This window comes from Haliotis rufescens, unplaced genomic scaffold (assembly GCF_023055435.1).
Source record: "Haliotis rufescens isolate VD_foot unplaced genomic scaffold, xgHalRufe1.0.p SCAF_9, whole genome shotgun sequence".
In the NCBI taxonomy this organism is placed as follows: domain Eukaryota; kingdom Metazoa; phylum Mollusca; class Gastropoda; order Lepetellida; family Haliotidae; genus Haliotis; species Haliotis rufescens.
The window spans coordinates 24,954,756-24,976,519 of record NW_025964383.1 but is presented as its reverse complement, the minus strand read 5'-3'; the positions used below and the strand labels follow the sequence as shown (position 1 = coordinate 24,976,519).

At 39.2% G+C, this 21,764-nt stretch overlaps 1 protein-coding gene across 2 annotated transcripts; it reads left to right on the top strand.

Moving 5' to 3' along the window:
• The first annotated feature begins 1,238 nt into the window (after positions 1–1,238).
• On the top strand, positions 1,239–18,737 carry LOC124127977 (monocarboxylate transporter 5-like). 2 transcript variants are annotated; one of them, XM_048391347.1, is made up of 6 exons: positions 1,239–1,441; positions 14,259–14,454; positions 14,888–15,031; positions 15,738–16,714; positions 17,284–17,334; positions 17,533–18,737. In XM_048391347.1, exons 4-6 carry the CDS (start codon positions 15,835–15,837, stop codon positions 17,610–17,612), a joined length of 1,011 nt encoding a protein of 336 aa, XP_048247304.1. In that variant the 5' UTR covers positions 1,239–1,441; positions 14,259–14,454; positions 14,888–15,031; positions 15,738–15,834; the 3' UTR covers positions 17,613–18,737. The 2 variants fall into 2 exon arrangements, with proteins under 2 accessions (XP_048247304.1, XP_048247305.1); XM_048391348.1 differs by lacking the exons at positions 14,259–14,454; positions 14,888–15,031.
• The last annotated feature ends 3,027 nt before the right edge of the window (positions 18,738–21,764 follow it).

Here is a 21,764-nt window from a genome sequence, read left to right as displayed (position 1 = left end):
CATTGTTTCCTTGATCAACTTTCGGAGTAAGCTACTAGTAACTAATAACTTTATTCTTAAAGGTTGTTATACATTGATGTATGATACATTGTAATACGATAATAAGTACAATTTGGTATATTATGGTTAATAATATATTATTTTCCATTGGGTTTGGAGACGTTTGGAATATGCAGGAGTTATATTCAAATTATTTTCCAGTAATAAAGCAGAGAAATTTTTTTATCAAGCCACACAGACAATAAAAGGGCAGACCTCTACTTCTTCTAAATGTGTAATGTTTAGATTTATTGTTGATTCCCACTCCATACAACATTATCTGAGAAAATCAATTCCAGTCATCTACAGAAAATATACAGTAAACTACGGTTATAACGAACACGGTTATAACGAACTAACGGATATAACGAACTTACTTTTTGGTCCCGGCTAGTTGCCGTAGTTATGCTGTATATATGCTTATAACGAACTACGGTTATAACGAACTAAAATTAGTAGTCCCTTTGAGTTCGTTATAACCGTAGTTTACTGTATCCAAGTTTAGGCCTTCAGCCCAGAACTTATCATTTGAAACTGGAAGATACTAAGGGTTACATTTGTCCGAAAGAATATGTCACGTATGTCCTCTAGAAATAGAGGTAAATTTAATTTTATTCTCAAATGTCCATTGTGTGATAACCTTAGGAAACTGTACATATAGGCATAATATTTGTAAAACCCTGTATATTTAAGCTTGTACAGTTATTTTTTTATGACATATGTAAAGCAGATGTCTTGTCTTGGCAAATTTCTTTATAGCGGACGGGTTCCACACGAGTGACCAACGGGGAGCACTTGAGTTGCCTCGAGCGTTGTGCTTTGCCCATGCTAGACTAACATCTAGTCTCTGAAATTAACATATCGTACATAAAAAAACCGTTGTTCAGTTATCTTAATAAAAATATAATAAAACGGAGCCCAGTGACTCTCTTCATTTTCAGATCCTGATACTGCAGTGATCTAGACTTGCCAAACATAATAGACTTGCATGGGCTGTATTTGGTACATATTTGTATCAGGGTCCGTAAGACAGACTATGCCCATGCGTCAAACACGTGCTACTGCTTTATCTATAAATACCACAAAAACACCCATGAATATCATGTCCTTAAACCACAGCCTCTATTAATATCGTTAGGGTACGTGGCTCTGTTCAAGATAACGAGACAGCATACAGCATGTTAGTGTATAAAACGTATAATAACACATGCACTACCCCAACAGTAAACTGAGCCACGACCGTGACCTGCGTGAAGGAGTGTGGTGCACAGTCATTTCAATGCTAGGGAAGCACAATGACCAAATGGGCTGTCGCTATATACCGACTGGCTGTGTCTATGCCGGCTCACCATACACATTGACTGTTTTGTGTGCATGTGGAATACACTGAGATACTGAAAAGGTAACCATTATGTATTAGTTATCTCTAATGTTATTATTGCTTCTTTTACGTTCATAACGTTTTAGCTATGCTGAATTTAAATTCTGTTTGTGAATAGCATATTATTTAAGCAATATGACGAATGTTATTCCACATTTGGATACCTACGCGATACAGGCGAGGGCATCATTGGTGATGTAATTCCTTCCAAAGCTCACTGAACATTGTATGGTCTATTCAGGTTACAATCTTACGTGTGCCTAACATGCAACAATCTCAACACATTCCTGTACAACCTTGGAATGTGTTCTAAAACGATTTTTCGGCTTCGCCTGTATCTCACAATCCACCATGAACGGCGGTGTAGTTACATACATACATATATATATATATCCTCCGGTTATGGGATTAGTATTTCTGATTACGTGTCTACTAACAATCCAAATACACTAAAAGTAAGTCTTACCTTTGAGAACATATATTTTCTGGTCAAATGAACATGTCTTGTTTATTTTATCGTGATAATGCCTCGCCGAGCGAGACAAGTCGATCAGGTGACATTTTGTGATTGCGAGCCCCTCTATTACAGTCAAGTCAATAATAGATGCGCGACATGATCCGACGCGTGACATGATCCGACGCGTGACGTCACACACAGGAGGTTTACAAAGAGCAGCCGATACATCATCGGTGAATACGATTATTCTGAAGCAAAATTATGTGCATTAGTGAACAAGCAGGATTTGGGGTATGTTTTCATTACTTATTGAATATCTACTTCGTGTAGCTTAATTCGTAAGATACCTCGTAAGTTAAAGGGGCATCTGCGGTAGGAACTACCGCACTCTAGTGGGCGGAGCTTATACTAGTGATCTGGGGCGGTTGGGTAGCCTAGTGGTTAAAGCGTTCGATCGTCACGCCGAAGACCCGGGTTCGAATCCCGACATGGGTACAATGTGTGAAGCCCATTTCTGGTGTCGTGATATTGCTGGATATTGCTGGAATATTGCTAAAAGCGGCGTAAAACCAAACTCACTCACTATACGAGTGATCTGACAGGTCAATATGACGTCATGATAAGACACACATTTCATTGGTTTATATGTAAACGGGTGACGTCATGTAAACACCCACCCACGTGAACCGTTTGACAACAAGGACGTAAGTTTTAATGGTAATAAATATCTATCAAACGATTCCAAGACTTTTCAACAAACGCGTAGGTCTTTTTGTTTCAAAACCGACCTGCCATGTCGTCTTTACATCTTCATAAAATGATACCGCGGAAAGTCCACGATTTATCCAAGCAGTCCAACACAGAAATTATAGACGTTCTGGTTCTGAGCTATTCTAGATCTCTGGACGAGAACGAAATACGTTTGTCGTGAAGAATATGAGCAGTGTAAATGAACAAAACATATAATATGTGTTACGGCACCAATCGTTATCCTGTGGTGTGCGGTACATCTGCAGTTTATAAATAGCATTTCTCACAATATATACAGCAATCGGTGATTTCAACAATGTTTTTCTTCGTTGTGTTCGTCTTGCCTCATCTGGAATCTGGATGACAACGATCGTGTAAAACACCCTGGTAATGGTAAATAATATTTTCAAGTGATCAAAGTAGTTTTTTGTCGTTTCCGTGAGATTTTTTAGCGATGTACATTGGCAAAGTCTCACTTGTCCGATGCCGAGGGGTGGTCGGGTAGCCTTGTGGTTAAAGCGTTCGCTCGTCACGCCGAAGACCCGGGTTCGATTCCCGACATGGGTACAATGTGTGAAGCCCATTTCTGGTGTCCCCCGCCGTGATATTGCTGGAATATTGCTAAAAGCGGCGTAAAACTATACTCACTCACTCACTCACTCACTTAAAATTACCTTGGACAGATCTACATGATAAATTAATTCATAGACGAGATTTTAGGACCAAGTCTTAAACTTGTTTTTAAAAGTCATAAAATAACTTACACATTTATTAACGTAACTTAACGTTTCTGAACGAGAAACCAACAATAAAAGGTATAACGCTTACTCAGGGCGAATGGAAAATGATGTTACCTCTAAAACCTTTCATCCGTGCACAAATCAGCTCCATGAATGAACGGACAATGAATAAACGAGCACTGCCTGAACGATCTCCACGAACAATTTAAATGATATAATTATTTAGGCTATCAACAATAAACTAAAAGACGATGAAAAGAAAAAAATACTCGAAGTTAACTACATTCATCAATGAAAAACCTATATGTCATAGAATATAGAGCGCGCACAGAGTTGCACCCATGTTTACACGAATAAAATACTTTCATGTAATGATAGGAGAAAATGCTTGAGCGTTTACGCGCAAGCCGAAGGTCCAAACGAGCGGATAACGACACTATTAAAATATCACATCGATACGCTACATGACGGTGGTGGTGTCGATATAAGAGTATGCCATACGTTGAAATATGCTGTGTTTTATAGTTGAACAGTAATTTGTTTCTGATTCTCTGTGAACGAGTGTTTACACTTTCTGATTGTTTTGTCCTCATTGAGTATCGTTCTTAGATATCGTTAGTTTATCTTAACAGGTATCATGTAGAGACGAATGTCGCTCTCTCACAGTTGAATCGTGGCTACAGACACAGCACATTCCTCTATGGATAAGGCTTTAGAAATTATTGTTTTAACCGTCGTAATCCATGATTCAACCAAAACCATCAATCATTTTCACTGGAATTAATGAATAAATAAGAGTATAGTTTAAAAAAAAAAAAATTCTCTACTTTATTCACGCCGTGATATATTTCGTTGTTAAAAGTCAATCTTATTCTTATTTTCAATCCTTATTTCCAACTTTGAAAGATTTCCTTCGCTCATATCGTACAGACACACCACATTCCTCTATGGATAAGGCTTTAGAAATTATTCTTTAACCGTCGTAATATATGATTCAACCAATACCATGAATCATTTTCACTAGAATTAATGAATAAAAAAGAGTATAGTTTAAAAAAATATTCTCTACTTTATTCACGTGGTGATATATTTCGTTGTTAAAAGTCAGTCTTATTTATATTTTCAATCTTAATTTCCAACTCTGAAAGATTTCCTTCGCTCATATCGTACCCTAAGTTTCCCATCTTACCCTAAATCCGACCATACACATTCTTCTTAAATTTTATCTAGTTCACATCACATATTATTCACCGAACATATGATAAATGAATGTAAGTATGTTGTAAAAGCTAGGTTGAAATGAAACATCCCAAGTTCTTATTAAGGATACATGAACAGTTTCAGAATAGTGCTATCTTCCGTATAGCATGTATCCCTTATTCCACACAGCTTTTAGAACTTTTACCCACCTCAACCCTATACTGTGATATACCACCGTAAATAACCGTCCCCCTTTATGGTAACCCGTGTTTAAGTTACAGTACCCTGTTTAAAGATAATACGTTAGTATGTACTCTGAAAATAAAACGGCTGTATGAATGGGCGGGACACGCGTTGTACTGATTGACCTAGATGGCTACATTACCTCCGGCATTCCCAAACCGTGTGTGAATTTAAGCTGCCGCTTTGGGAGACGAGGTGGGTCACACGTGTCGAACAAATGTTTTATTATTTTGAAAATGGTATTCATTGAATGAATTGGAATGTCGCTCGGAAGAGTTTATCCACAAAATTCAAAGTTTTCTCCATATATGTTGAACGCCTGAGCGAAGTGGAATGTCACTTTAAATAGTTTATCAGGAATTCTAAAATTCTCTCTAGACTGAAGTAGTGACCAGTCAACCACGCAGACTTGTCTCGTTGGTAGCAAATGATTGTGAGGTTAACCCTTTCCATCCAAAGATATTATAATGCATTTAAATGACAAACACAAAAACGTCGGTTAAAAGAGCGCGCGAATCCTTAGTACTTCACAAGAAGTTCATCTTTTAAAGTGAAATGATCTCGGCGCGTGACACATGCGCATGTAGGCACTGCTACTGATAAGACCGACCTATGAAAATAGACAGGAAAAACAAAACTCTCAGTTTACAATCAGACGTCAACGATACAGTAATTTAAGTCACGTCTGTTTATCTTAGTTTCTCGAAAATTTAAGAAACGTTGTCAAGGTATTAGTAATATGAAATTGGAATGAAAAGAATTTATGTTACAGTAAATCGTGAAACGCTGTCTGCTGTTCACGACGTTTTGTTTTCTTGTCTTTGATATTTACGTTAGTCTGTTTCAGCAACTAGACATTTTTTGTAGGTTTCTTATTCTGTTGTTATTGCACTTCATCATGTCGTCCCCTTTTACACCTGTTTATACCTGTGTGTTTTGTCAAAAGATATACAGCTCCAAACGAGCTTTAGTTAGGCATCAGAGAAATTGCGGGCCTTTGTCCCAAGCGTTTACATGTAACATCTGTTCCAAAAGTTTCAATCGTAAAGACAATTTAGATTCGCATACGAAAACGTACCATTTACATGACGGAGATAATTTGACGTGTAAATTTTGTCATACCGTTCTTCCGAACTATCCCACCTATAGAAGTCATGTTTCTCACAGTCATCGTGGTTCAAACAGTACTCAGTCTGCGAGTACTAGCTCTGCTTCTACCAATCAAACGTTTAATTGTAGAATGTGTTCCAAATCTTTTCCTTCCATGAAAGCTCTCCCGTCACGGGGGCACGGGTGGCCCAGTCGTCTAAGGCGCCGCGATTCGCTGTGCAGAGTTGCGTCACTTGGGCACGCCAGAAACCTATGATTGTGGGTTCGAATCCCGGTTTGCCCCGATTATGTTTCTAGGTTTGTCAGCACCATACCCGTGCTCGTGGGTTTCACCGAAGTGGTAAACGTCTGAGACCTGCATCACTTCGGGCTTTCCTCCCACATTAAGCTGAGACGCCGTGATATAACTGGAATAATGTTAAAAGCGGCGTTAAACCCAACTCACTCACACTCTCCCGTCACACTGAAAACTGTCTTCTCAAACTGGTCGTGGGGCAGACTCGGCAGCCAAAAGCCGGAGACCCAGCGAGGCTCCGCAGGGGTGCTGTTCTCGACAAGCGTTAGGAGGCCGGGCTAGGGAATATGATAATCATTTCATTCCACAGGGTAGGGAAGGCCACGATCCATATTTCTATTTATTGAAAATTTAACCCATTGTTATTCAACATTTAGAATCTGAATTGGCGCAAAAACGTGCCATCAAATGGGGCTTATGCGACAATTTTAAACTGAGTAAGACTGGACCACACAGGAACTCGTTATTGGTCAGAAAATAAAAATATATACCCCCTCTATGTAAGTAGAGAAAAGGAGCGTCACTCGCCATCTTGCTGGTTTGTTAACATTCGATATCCAAGACGATTTTTTTTATTATATGCTTATTGACAAGCGCATTTCTGGCCGTAGATTGATCGAAAACACATTTCTACACATGTACAAGTCATCGACATTCAATTAATGTCCCTTACTTACCGAAATATCGACAGTTTATTTCGCGAGCTGGGAAAATGTTATCAATCCCGAGCGGAAGTAGATTTCAAACGCGGGCAGAATCGAGCGAGCCACCTGATTGGCTGAAAATACGCAGCGCTCTAATTAAAGAAATTAGATTAATTTAATTTCGATGTCTCTGGGAAAACATTGCCCAATGCGAGTTACTTGTGTATATTGTGTAAGGCTCGACTGTGTTAAAGGTGGGTTTGGCTTCTCCAATTTGTTGTCACCCTTCCTATTTTCTTTCTGAATCAATCTGTGATAAGTTTCCCTCGATAACAGAATCATCGGCTTGCTCATTGTTGGTAGGTTCGCTCTCTCCACTATCTTTATCCGCTCGTATGTAGTCGAGTAGTGCAGAAATACAAGGTGGTAGAATATATTGGTGAGATTTTAACATCTGCAACTTGTGCTTCTTAGTGACTGCCTTGTCAGCCAAAGCACGAATGACGGATCGATAGCGATGTAGGTGTCTTTTGACACTTTCCTGTATCGGTATATTTCCACCCAATAGGTTATAGATCATTTCGATGACAGATTTGAATTGGTTAGGGGAAGCATGAGATAACATGGCTCGTCTCTGTTTCACATTACCTTCTTGAAGTAGGGTGAGATAGTTCAAGTTGGCACTTATAAGATCAGTCATGTCTAAAAATTGATCTTGAAAACAGAAAATAGTACGGTCCTCCCCAGCAGTCTGGTAGGTCAACCCCACGTTTGACAACACGATTCAACGATTCGATACACTCCAATTTCATCTTATACCACTGTGGACTCTGCGACAAAATCGTCTCTGATTCACCGGGTGGCTAGGCTACACTGCACCAGGAATAGACTTTGCCCATGACAGTGATGTAGTAAAATGACAAATTTTCAGAATCATCTGGACTTTTTATAGTACTTCAGTCTTTTGGTAAATACAAAGTACATATTTCATTGGGAAATATGCCCGTACGCAGTCGCCTGTACTGAGGGTTGTATGGACTAGCATCTATGACGAGGTAGCCATATTTTCTACCTTCCACAGCATCTCGCAATGATTCAGAGAAATATTAAGCTTGTCCGGGAAACATCTGAGCGGCTATAATTTTATACTCATGTCCTGAACGAAGGTAAGACATTAAAATAAACAGGTGGGTGTTCAGGGATATACTTCTACTGCTTTCGCCTTTAGGATAGGCCGACTGTTGTATGTTAATTGTGGTGATGCCAAGATGATGGGACAAGGTTGTGTATACATTTAGCATGAGACGGCTTTTGCATACTTCCATCATTAAATCACCCAGCACTAAGACCATATTTTTATCAGATTGTTCAGACCAAGAGTACAGTTCCGTTTCTGTCGGTAGGTTTTCGTGAAACAAAAGGTTCGTTAGAGACGTTTGCATTTCAGTATACATGTCTTGCCATACGGCGTAACAGTACACGATCAAGTTAGGTGGCCTATTAAACATCAGATCGCCATTCTGCAAGATTCCTTTAGTCAGATAGGTTTTTCCACTGCAGGTACCACCAATTACCGAGATAGAAGTGGGTGTTTGTATAGGTAACAGACATTTTGCTCGGTCTGAGGTCTCACTCGTCAAGTCTGTATGCTTATACATCGTAGCACTACTCATCTGTCTGGACATGTTGTATATGGTAACATTCGACTAGAACTAAATACCAAGGCTATATGCTTGCTTATTTAAGCTGTAGCACGAGCTAAAAGCCTCGCGCGTCTGACCGCTTCATCTCTTACACTGCTGACAGGGTTTGGTTTTAAGATGAAGTGTATAAGTAACGTGTGTTGGATTAACAATCTTAGCGTTTGAGGTCGGTTGTACTCGAACGTACAAATTGTCTCAATATGGATAAATAGGGATTGTTGGGGTTTCTTTTAAGAAACCTCTGCCTCTCATTTCTAGTCACGGTTTTCAAGTACCGCCTGACAATAACTACCACCACTAATATCTGCTCCCTGGTCATGCCTATAATATCTTCTAAAATATCATTTCTGTCATTGAATGCTAATATGTGTCTCAGAAAATAATGTCTTAACACATATTGGTCTTTCGCTTACGATGTCCCACTTTAGAATGAAAACATGACCTCAAACAAACAGATTACATAGATGTTTCTCTAAAAAAAATTTAAAAAAATCCATGACTCTATGTTAACAGTTTATTGAATACAGTGGACATTTGAAGTCATACAATTTGAAATTATCGACATATATATTGATATACATAGATATAATTGGGAAGTTTATCGAGTGTAAAGGTAGATGCAATACCTTTGAGTGATATCTCTGTACTACATTTCTGCAGCAAATAATATAAGCAATACAATCCGCAGACACCTAAGTAAGACTGCTGTAGCATGTGGGTGTTATCTTTAAATGTAATACAATGCTGTTTCATAAAACGAACTAAAGTCTTGATATTAGTAACTAGCTGTGTGTCCCAAAAATATCAAACACTTCTGCATTATTATTTGCAAAATACATGGCGAAAAATGTCAACAATATGATGATCATTTGTTAAACAATTTTTTTTTTCGGGTGTCAAAAGTTATGAGACAAACCATCAGAGTTGGTCTGTCCAATTCATGTCGCTGTGCACATTTTGGTTTTGTTGCAATTGTTAGATTTTGTGTTAGTGAGCAATTCATCAGTCTCAGATGGAATCAAATGGCTGTAAATTCTTTATCATTGATATGAATGGCAGTAGCATAGTGTTGACTGAATGGCGAGAATTTGGAATAAAACTATACGAACCTATCTGCTATCAGTGTTGCCATGATGAGACGTTCACACACACATAGACGTTTTCCCAACTCAACTCGACAGTGGAAATTGAAAGGACAAACGAATGTACGCATGCATTATATCTAGAAATAAGTTTTAAATTCATTGGTTGTTGAAAGGGAAAAGTGAGCTGATTGGTTAGATAACCTTTTGGCTTCATGTCTATAAGTAACAATTAAAATGATTGGTTCTGTTTTATTAAGGTGAAGAGAGAAACGGCATTCCTAAAGAATTCCTCAACTAAGACTTTTTAACAAAGGCCGCATTCTTCACATTCTTAACATTCATGCATAATTAAATTACCCCGTTCTCATTGTGACGTCATGCATGTCTATTAGAATAACTCGAGGCTCATGAATATTCATAAGGCACCTTCCACGGAAGGTGCTGAAGGTCCAAAATATATACTACTGACATGAACGAAGCTAGTATTTGAGACATGGCTAACGTCTCCTTAAAAAGACTGAACTCGTGGTAACCTCAATAATATCTTTACTGATCTAGCTATGAACTACACGTAGTTCCAACCAGCACCACCTGTCATCATGACGTCGATATGTATTGCGGCATTCGTTATTCAGAGTGAAGAAAATAGGACCGGGGACTTCTCCTTCGGGGACGCTATTAGTGAGAGTTATTCAATCTAATGTGTGCTTAATTGACGGCGACTGACGGATACGATAACAATCGATTCAGAGCGGTTTTTATCCAATCGACGATTGACATTGAAAACTGTCCCTCAGTAAACTATACATGCTCTTGGTGTGTTCTGAAAGTCAAGGTTTATCATTATTTTCGAACACTCTTGAGATGGAGGATACATTTTAACACCGACCAGTCAACCTTCAGAATATCTGATCTGAAGTCAGATTAGGGCTTGTACACATGTGGTTTAACATATTCCCTCAGGCATACTGGAACTCCTGTCAAGACGCCATTAGCTTAGCTTGGACATAATTCAGATTCACCACCGAGAGTGAGTATGTTTTCACGCCATTTGAGCAATTTTCCTCCAGAATTTTGTGGAGTTTGTGTCCAAAACAAGGCATTTGACCCATGTGTGGAATCAAACCTGGCCCTTCATAAGGTATAACCTAATGCATTAGATAAGTTGGATAGTTCCATGGAACATATTGGAATACAAATTACGTATTTACAAATACAACAATGACATGTCAGTTCCAGTGGTTGTTAAGTACCGATTCGCTCTTCAATGAAGTGACAGAGTTTTCTTGATCAAAACATCAAGTTTATCCAACACCGATAGTGTAACATCAGGCGGCTGAACCGTGTCGGGTCCTTTATTGATGCGGACTGGTAAATGTATCATTTCAAAACTTAGATGGAAACAAGACAAGGGGGGCACTCTGATCTAAGGCGTTGAAAGCCATGATGACCTGGTTGTGTTTTCAAACCAATTTCATAACAGCCATGGACGAGTTAATAGTTTCATCAAAGTGGTAAACTCTTCATTACATTGGACTTCAATCTCCCATAGTTGTGACATACTTTGATACGATACACGCTCGTTCTCTCACACCCTTACTCGCCCATCCATAACTACTCACTCACTCACTCACAATCTTACTAAAAAACCCAAACAATACTTCACTCAGTTCGCCAGCACGTGCACATGCTTCCCTCACTTCACCGGTATAAAACACTTCCCTCACTTTACCGCTATAAAATACTTTAGTCACTTTACCAGTATAAAATACTTCATCAACGTTACCGGCATATAATACTTCCCTCACTGACCCGTGAAGATCCGGGGTAGAATAGGTCTTCAGCAACCCATGATTGCCATAAAAGGCGACTATGCTTGTCGTCAGAGGCGACTAACGGGATCGGGTGGTCAGGCTTGCTGACTTGGTTGATGCATGCCATCGATCCAAATTGCGTGGATAGATGCTCATGTTGTCATGTTGTAAGTGCTGGTGAACTGAGTGAAGTATGAGTGAAGTATGTGCTGGTGAACTGATTGAAGTATGTGCTGGTGAACTGAGTGAGGTATGAGTGAAGGATGTGTTGGTGAACTGGGTGAAGTATGTGCTGGTGAACTGAGTGAAGTATGTGCTGGTGAACTGAGTGAAGTATGTGCTGGTGAACTGAGTGAAGTATGTGTTGGTGAACTGAGTGAAGTATGTGCTGGTGAACTGAGTGAAGTATGTGCTGGTGAACTGAGTGGAGTATGTGCTGGTGAACTGAGTGAAGTATGTGCTGGTGAACTGAGTGAAGTATGTGCTGGTGAACTGAGTGAAGTATGTGCTGGTGAACTGGGTGAAGTATGTGCTGGTGAACTGAGTGAAGTATGTGCTTGTGAACTGAGTGAAGTATGTGCTGGTGAACTGAGTGAAGTATGTGCTGGTGAACTGAGTGAAGTATGTGCTGGTGAACTGAGTGAAGTATGTGCTGGTGAACTGAGTGAAGTATGTGCTGGTGAACTGAGTGAAGTATGTGCTGGTGAACTGAGTGAAGTATGTGCTGGTGTACTGAGTGAAGTATGTGCTGGTGAACTGAGTGAAGTATGTGCTGGTGAACTGAGTGAAGTATGTGCTGGTGAACTGAGTGAAGAATGTGCTGGTGTGTAAAAATATATATATATATTTATATATATATATATATATATATATATATATATATATATATATATATATACATACAAAAATGGGGTAAATGTTCACTCGGTGTACATGTAATATATAAAAAAATAATAAAGTCCACGTTAGTCCATCATCTTCTTTTTATCAGTTTCATACATAGTACTTTCGCTGTCTATGTGCTATGTATGAAACTGATATAAAGAAGATGATGGACTAACGTGGACTTTATTATTTTATTATATATATATATATATATATATATATATTGGATAATATTAAAAAATGCGATGATTCGCACAGCTGTCCATACTGTTGATTGTCTTTATGCAGAACACACCTAACTCATGGCGGGTCGCCGTGTTGTGAAAGTCACAGTCTGACAGTTTTGTTAACACTGATCTCATTAATACTCCACCTATATGACGGCGGCATGAGAATAATCGAGAGTGGGGCAGACAACCCATGGCAACCCATGCTTGCCGTAAAAGGCGAATATGCTTGTCGTAAGAGGCGACTATCGGGATCGGGTGGTCAGGCTCGCTGACTTGGTTGATGCATCTCATCGTATCCCAATTGCGTGGATCGATGCTCATGACATGAATCACTGGTTAGTCTGGTACAAACTCGATTATTTACAGACCGCCGTCATATAGCTGAAATATTGCGGCGTTAAACAAGTAACAACAACAATCTAAACTGAAATCCAACGACGTCCTTGTGAATGATACCCCCAACGTATTTGCCATCATAGATTATCCTATCAACATGAGTCGCAGATAGCTGCAAGACTGCTGATGCACTCACTCACTATTATCGACGAGGCTTATGTAGAGAATGACACGTTACAACGCCATCAGCTGAATATGGCCTGAACGGAGTTTGCATGTATAAACGTTCTAATGTCAATGTATATGCACTGATTTAAACTTGGAAATTGCTATTTAATATACAGAGGACGCATACAAGCGAGATTGACCATGCTATTACGTTTCTATATGCAGATAGCTTATACAAGCGACATTGACAATGGGAATTACTTTTGTAAATACAGATAGATGGCTGATACAAGCGACATTGACCATGCAAATTACTTTTGTAGATACAGATGGCGTACACAAGCGACATCGACTGTGGTTATTACTTTTCTATATACAGATAGCTTATACAAGTGACTTTCTCCAAAGAAAGTACATTTAATTATACAGATGGCTAAAACAAGTGCTTTGTCCAAAGGTATTACTTTTCTATATACAGATGGCTTATACAAGTGACTTTCTCCAAAGAAAGTACATTTAATTATACAGATGGCTAAAACAAGTGCCTTTGACCAAAGGTATTACTTTTCTATATACAGATGGCCAAAACAAGTGCCTTTGACCAAAAGTATTACTTTTCTATATACAGATGGCTTATACTAGTGACTTTCTCCAAAGAAAGTACATTTAATTATACAGATGACTAAAACAAGTGCCTTTGACCAAAGGTATTACTTTTCTATATACAGATGGCTTATACAAGTGACTTTCTCCAAAGAAAGTACATTTAAGTATACAGATGGCTAAAACAAGTTCCTTTGACCAAAGGTATTACTTTTCTATATACAGATAGCCAAAACAAGTGCCTTTGACCAAAAGTATTACTTCTCTATATACAGATGGCTTATACAAGTGACTTTCTCCAAAGAAAGTACATTTAAGTATACAGATGGCTAAAACAAGTTCCTTTGACCAAAGGTATTACTTTTCTATATACAGATTGGGTATACAAGCGACATTGACCAAAGGTATTACTTTTCTATATACAGATGGCTTATACAAGTGACTTTCTCCAAAGAAAGTACATTTAAGTATACAGATGGCTAAAACAAGTTCCTTTGACCAAAGGTATTACTTTTCTATATACAGATGGGGTATACAAGCGCCTTTGACCAAAGGTATTACTTTTCTATATACAGATGGGGTATACAAGCGACATTGACCATGGGTACGCCTGGGTGGCACTGATGGCCACCTTCAGCATCCAATTCATAATTGGAGTCATCTCGTACTCGACAGGGGTAATAAATATTGCCATAATGGAAGAAGTGGAAGACGATATTACGAAAACTTCATGGATTGGTTCAACTCTTTTCGGGACATACACTTTACTTGGTTAGTGTGTGTATTTGATCTGACAACGGACATCCATAAAGAGCAAAACGTTTGGGTTAAATACCATGTGATATAAGCATGTGCTACGCAGTGCCTTCATTTTGAATTGATAGCGTCGGGAGGAGGTTTCAAAAATAAGCCTTTCTTTCACTTGAAACTACGAAAAGGCAGACGTTTCCTCTTAGCTTGAAATGAATAGAAATCTGTAATTACGGAATTACGGAAAGTAAACGTAGTCATGATACTGTTCTTACAGTCGTACAACTATCGTTATCGCCAACATTAGTAACGTTAATTACTGAAAAATTGTTTTACGAACTTCAATGTCCCAAATAGTCGACCCTATTTAGAATGTAGAATAAATTTCATGTGCATTCCATCATATCATATTCACATAACACGTTCGTATGTTCAACCTTTTTCGTATATTCAGGTCCCATTGCTGGAGTCGTTCAACAGAAGGTTGGTGCCAGGATCACAGCTATGGCAGGGGGCCTTCTGATGCTTCTGGGAATGTCTATAGCCTCATTCTGCCAAACTGTCATTAGCCTCTTACTCACATATGGACTTATCGCAGGTACGAATGGTTTGACATGAATGATGGTATTTCAATCTACATGTACACTACTGCCTAGACGTTCATTCACTTTACACGCATGGGCACCCCGTTGGTCACTCGCGTGGAACCGGTCCGCCACGCGTGTGATACCCGTGTGCAACGCGTTGAACACCTGTGTGCAACCCATTCGTCACTCGTGTATAATGAACTATTTTGAGACAGTTAATACGATATTTGCTTGGCTTTGGGATAGAAGTGATATGCATGATTAAATGTAAAATTGTTCTGTTAAATGATAGATGTTAATAACCTAAGTTTCCCATCAAATCACAAACGTAGAAGATTATAAAATAAAAATAAAAAAGTCCACGTTAGTCCATCATCTTCTTTATATCAATTATATGATGGACTAACGTGGACTTTATTATTTTATTATAAATTACATGTACACCGAGTGAACATTTACCTCATTTTTGTATATATATATATATATATATATATATATATATATATATATATATATATACTATTAACTGGACTTAATCATATATATATATATATATTAGTATATATTAGTATATATCATGTTTAAAAACTCATATCGTGTAATGCATGTCTGACGCCCCAAACTTATTAACCCTTCCTTCCTAATCTTATTTTTACAGCATAATGTAGGCATCCATCCATCCTTCCATCCTTGTAGTGTGTCTCAATATATTTTCAGGTGTGGGGTTAGGGCTTGGTGCTAATGTGATCGGAGTTATACCAGGGCAGTACTTCCGGAAACGAAGGCCTGCTGCTTATGGAATCTGTATGGCAGGATGTGGAGCTTGCTTGTTTGTGGGGGTCCACTCAGTCAATACCTTCTCCACTACTATAAACTTCACGGAACACTATTGATAATGGGCGGCATTGGTTTCAATATGTGTGTGGCTGGTGCATTATTGAGACCAGTGAATCCAATTGGAACATGCCGATTAGAAGACGTGGAAGAGCTGGAAACACAAAAATGCATAGTCCTGAAGACCTCTGAAAATGATGACCAAATGGCAACCTCCCAGATTGACGAAAGGTCGTTTTGTTTGGTAAAAGATGTTCAAATGAGGGATATGGAGGCGATTGAGTGTTCTCAAGAACAACCAAACGTTACAACACAATTAGATGAAATGGATTCCATAAATGAAACTAAACACGTTCAGAGATTGATATGTTACAATTGGTCTCGGTTTTGTAAAAGATTTCACATATTTAGACACTTTCCCTTTTGGATGTATAGCTTGAGCATTATGCTATGGAGTTTAGGTGAAGCTGCCTGGATATTCCATCTGCCTAACTACGCTGAACAGAAAGGGCGCTCTCCAGCGGAGGCTGCAAGTCTCCTGACTGCTATGGGAGCAGGGAGCATGTTTTCACGGGTATTTGCAGGAATAGCAGCCTCAGACTCCAACATAGATGCCGTGGTGCTACAAATGGGACTATCGGGTTTGGCAGGAATAATATCTTTCTTGTTTACTGTTGGCCCTTTTACATACGGTTCACTACTTGCTCGTAGCTACTTTTATGGGACATACAGTCAAGGCATCAATTCTCTCATCGGACCAATCATCATAAATCTGCTTGGTTTGCCCCACGTTGCTGTTGCATATGGAATCTTGTGTTTCTTCTGCGGGCTTGGTCATTTATTAGGACCTCCTATAGCAAGTAGGTACATGTGTGAGATAATATATGACGATTGGTTGGTTGGTTTGTTCTTTAACGCCGCACTCAGCAATATTCCAGCTACATGACGGCGGTCTGTAAATAATCGAGTCTGGGCCAGACAATCCAGTGATTAATATCATGAGCATCGATCCACGCAATTGGGATCGATGTCATGCATCAACCAAGTCAGCGAGCCTGACCACCCGATCCCGTTAGTCGCCTTTCACGACAAGCATAGTCACCTTTTACGGCAAGCATGGGTTGCTGAGGACCTATTCTACCCCGGATCTTCACAGGTCATATTACATTTGATCATGAAGATGATTGAGTGTTCCTGTTGCTCTACTTGTCAGATTACATCGTCCCGACTGCTGCCCAGGACTCCTCATAATCACCCTATATGCTATACAGTTCGGGAAATAGTACATGTTGAGCAATAAGAGAATTATGGACTTATCGAAGTGTGGCAAGTATTTCAACTTAATGAAGCTGATAAACTAAATTATTCTCAGGTCGTACCGATAAAGTCTTCTCATCAATGTTTGAAAATGCATTTGATTTTGTTTCAGGCACATTGTACAAAAGAAGTGGAATATACGAGTACACATATGTTTTTGCAGGTATGGTTTGTGAAATGTTAGGTGCACCTGGGTAGTGTTACAAGGACATCTTTCAGAAAGATAACATGATTGTAAACACATCCAAAGAAGGATCTCATATTTTGTAGATGAAAGGAAACCGATTTGCGTATTGTTGTAGTTCATAAAAGGATGTTTTGATATGTGCTGTATGTACATGTCTCTGTTTCTTCATTTCAGGAGCATGCTTGATCCTTGGCTCGATATCAACTGCATTAACAAATATACGTAGATTGAAAAAATCTATGCAATATAAATAGAAAGGGGGTGGGGTAAGAGATGGGTGTCGTGATAGATGTCGGGAGGGTATTCGGGTGCCGCGGTAGGTGTCTGGGTGAGGGTCGGGATCAGATCAATAGAGAACTTTCACAAACGATCCCCAACTGATGTAACTACTCAAACTCATGGTCTCTGGACAGTGAGTGAGTGAGTGAGTGAGTGAGTGAGTTTTTACGCCGCTTTTAGCAAATTTGATATTCCAGCAATATCACGGCGGGGGACACCAGAAATGAGCTTCACACATTGTACCCATGTCGGGAATCGAACCCGGGTCTTCGGCGTGACGAGCGAACGCTTTAACCACTAGGCTATCCCACCGCCCTCTCTGGACAGTGAAAGCAGTGATCGACAAGACTAAACTCGCCTATGTCGGTAGACTCTGTAGATGTAAAGCAGATTATTTTGTTAAAACCCTATTTTCCATTAGACTAGGACAGTACCTAAACAAATGTGTTTCAGATACATCTGTCCATGATCTACTAGGCATTACAAAGAAGTACCAGCTCTTCCATTTCATAGAAACGTATCTCACTGAAGTGCATTTCCCACCGAAGACAACATGGAAAGGAATCGTTAATAACACGGTAGCTCGACTTGAAAGACAGAAATGGATAGAAAAGGTGTCTACTCGCCAAGATCTGAAACGTTTCCATATGATACATGAAGGACTGGCTCCACACAGATTGTGGAATATGTGTGACCTTTACAACATGAATAGCAGGAGCCAATATATGCCCTAGTTAAACTAGGTATTTTACCCATAACAACTGGCATATATATGATGTTTGAACAGGAATGTAACGATGTTGTACTGCACCAGTTAATAAACTGTGACAGTCTGGTGCAAGAAGGACATAACCTTTATGAGAAACTGTTTGATTTACTGTGCTGTAACCAATATCTTAAAATAGAAGATTGTACAGACAACGAAGTGAGAGTTGTGACACTACCTGGTGGCATTACGCATCTTGTATCATCTTCAGATGACACTCGATACATGGGCAGGAATAAGCTCAGGGCAGCTGACGTCTATTCTCTATTTGTAACCTGACTATATACATATCTGTTATCGTGCATGTGCATACTGATTAATTAATTTCCATGTTCGTACTCTCAGATACTTATAGAGGAAATACAGATTATTGCTGCAGCAATGGTACAATATAAGTTGTAGCAGGATCCCGTAGGGTATGCGTCCCTCAGGCTTGTGGTATAGAACCTAACGCGGGACGCAAAACACAACGCATGTACCCCGAGTGATCCTGCTACAACGAATTTACGACATCTTTTAATATGACATTGTAAAAGAATTCAAACAAATTCAAAATTGATAGAAAACAGCTGTTCGATTAAGCTGAGGTTAGCTTGCGCTATGTCACGTGACTTCCACTGGCTTTGAAGCGGGGTATAAGGGATTTATTCTGCCTCTCATAAATCTACGTGCAGTCTGGCTTGCTCGAGACGGGGTATAAGAGATTTAATTACCCGCTGAGAAATGTATTCCCCTCCAAGGCGGGTTACACAGTATTTTATCAAGATCACGTGGACCAATAAGATCTCATCATTCTGACATGAAGGAATGATAATAGAATAAGGGCATCCATATGACCGGCAGCGGACTGAAATACTGAACATCTTCACTTAACTAACAAACCCGAAAGGATATGAACCTCAAAAAATATAATTCTTTGACTGCAACACTTAGTAACTGTTCAACTTGGAAGACATGCAACGACGGGCGGTCGGGTAGCCTAGTGGTTTAAGCGTTCGCTCGTCACGCCGAAGACCAGGGTTCGATTCTCGACATGGGTACTACAATGTGTGAAGCCCATTTCTGGTGCCCCCCGCCGTGATATTGCTGGAATATTGATTAAAGCGGCGTAAAAACCATACTTATTCACTCACATGCAACGACGTCGACCAACTGAATCACAATGGAACAGAGTCGACGGGAACCACCTCGAGCAGTTAAATTACATTTGAAAAGGCAACACAATAGGTAGTCTCATTTGAATATTTGCTACTACACTGACATATGCCCCCAAGATGTGTTGGAACACGACATTCAACACCCACCTGGGATAGTTCATAAAAGCGAGAAAACAATTTCCATATTCATAAGAAATCTCTGCTAAAAGCAGAGTCCATTGTACGATTCCGACTTTATCATGAGCATGTGTTTATGAATCACTATTAAATAGTGATGAAAATCCGTTCGCGAAAAGCTGAGTGTATTCTGTCCCACCGGTAGCACCCGCCGCACACACATGCCAAGGCAAATCGATTGATCACCTAAAAAAACCGCGGGAACACACGGTACACGTCAAAATAGGAACTGCATCGGACATAATTATTGTCAATGATGCGTCATATTTGGAAATGTCCTCCACATGTCAAACCATAAAACTTTTTGAAAGCTTTAGTGATACCTTGAATGCTTTAACCTTGATCAAACAACTTCTGAGCAAGAGCCGTTTGACGTTCTTTGAAATCTTGGAAGAAAGAGCTTGCTCGATTGTATCTCAGAAGTTGTGAAATGTAATCTCCAAAGACTGGAGCCTGCTCGACATGAAGGGAAAGTTGAATGTTGGAAGTCATCCCTCTTGTCATAGTCTTGTGGGGAGTGTTTTGTCACTCTGAATCTTTATGCACGGATCCAAATATTTATCAGATGAGGCGATCTCACTGGTCTCCTTAAGGAGGGTAAATCAGTGGAATGGATTTGGCTCTTTGATGGTTATTGCACGATATCAGTTCATCGATATCCAAAGTTTATTGTCGTTGTAATAGACAGGAAAAATAAAACATGCACATGTGATATTTTTTTATCAAACAACTGCTTTGTTATAATTTCAGAAACATATGTCATATATAAACGTTGTAGTTTGTGCATTATGAAACTATCATTTTTATAAATTGTTTGTGATTGTGACATTTGATGGGCAAACCGAAAGCGAGTGGAGTGGAGGGGTTTGTTTGTTTGTTGTTTTACGCCGCACTCAGCAATATTCCAGCTATATGACGGCGGTCTGTAAATAACAGAGTCTGGTCCAGACAATCGAGTGCTTAATATCATGAGCATCGATCCGCGCAATTGGGATCGATGACATGCATCAACCAAGTCAGCGAGCCTTTTAAACTGTGTTAAACTGTGTTACATAGGAACTATCAGAGTTGTACACTTTATATCAAATGTTTACACCAAATAAAAGCAAAGAAAAGTCTTTGTACACATATTTCACTCCAATGTACCCGCTTACATTAATAAAAATCTACCTATTTATGATAGAGGTTTTATAGTTCTGCCCATATGTACTTGTTCCTGAATTTTTGTGTAGGTATATTGTTTTCACAGTTCAATTCATATTCACGAAACACTCGCGAAAAAGCACACATTTCTTTGTTCAAATTTTGAACCAACCCTTGTCTGGTTTCAACAACCGGAAAAAATGTTTGGTATTTGAAAAATATGATATGTTGTCCATTCGGTGTTACTTTTTCACTTTTTCTTAAGGTAGGCCACCTGTTACCTTATGTTTATGTGTCTTTGTAGATATTAAGTAAATTCAATTATATTTGTAGATCATATTGCAACGTTTAACAATATACTATAACGGTATATTTATATTATACTACATAATATTCAATCATTTATGGTGAGGTTGCTTGATAAATGGTGTCAGTGGAAAATGAAATTGAATATGAAATTGAAATTAGTTCTTTTAAAATTTGTGCAGGCATGCAGGAGACACGGAATATCGAAAACTGTACTGTTTAACAAATGCATAACAACACATGGCTTCTGAGTTAGGCTTCAGCAGTAGTCTGGTAGCGCTGTTGTCATACACTAAGACAGAAGGGGAATTTCTGTACAGCATCACATCACAGATCAATGATCGGTACATATCACACTGGTTATGGGCCAGGAACGCCACAATGAGTTTTCCTCCTAATGATCAGTGTTGGCTCTCCCGGGTCTACACCATCACACCAACAAAGCAAACTGAGTGAGTGAGTTGGGTTTAACGCCTTTAACAGTATTCCAGTTATATCACGGCGTGTCAGCTTAATGTGGGAGGAAAGCCCGAAGTGATGCAGGTCTCAGACGTTTACCACTTCGGTGAAACCCACGA

What these genes read in the sequence shown, in the direction of transcription:
- LOC124127977 (XM_048391348.1), top strand. Translation starts at nt 15,835, where the DNA reads ATGTGGAGCTTGCTTGTTTGTGGGGGTCCACTCAGTCAATACCTTCTC. An exon ending in ATTAGGACCTCCTATAGCAA is followed by an intron (nt 16,715 to 17,283) that starts GTAGGTACATGT and finishes ATTTTGTTTCAG; the next exon opens with GCACATTGTACAAAAGAAGT. An exon ending in GTACACATATGTTTTTGCAG is followed by an intron (nt 17,335 to 17,532) that starts GTATGGTTTGTG and finishes TCTTCATTTCAG; the next exon opens with GAGCATGCTTGATCCTTGGC.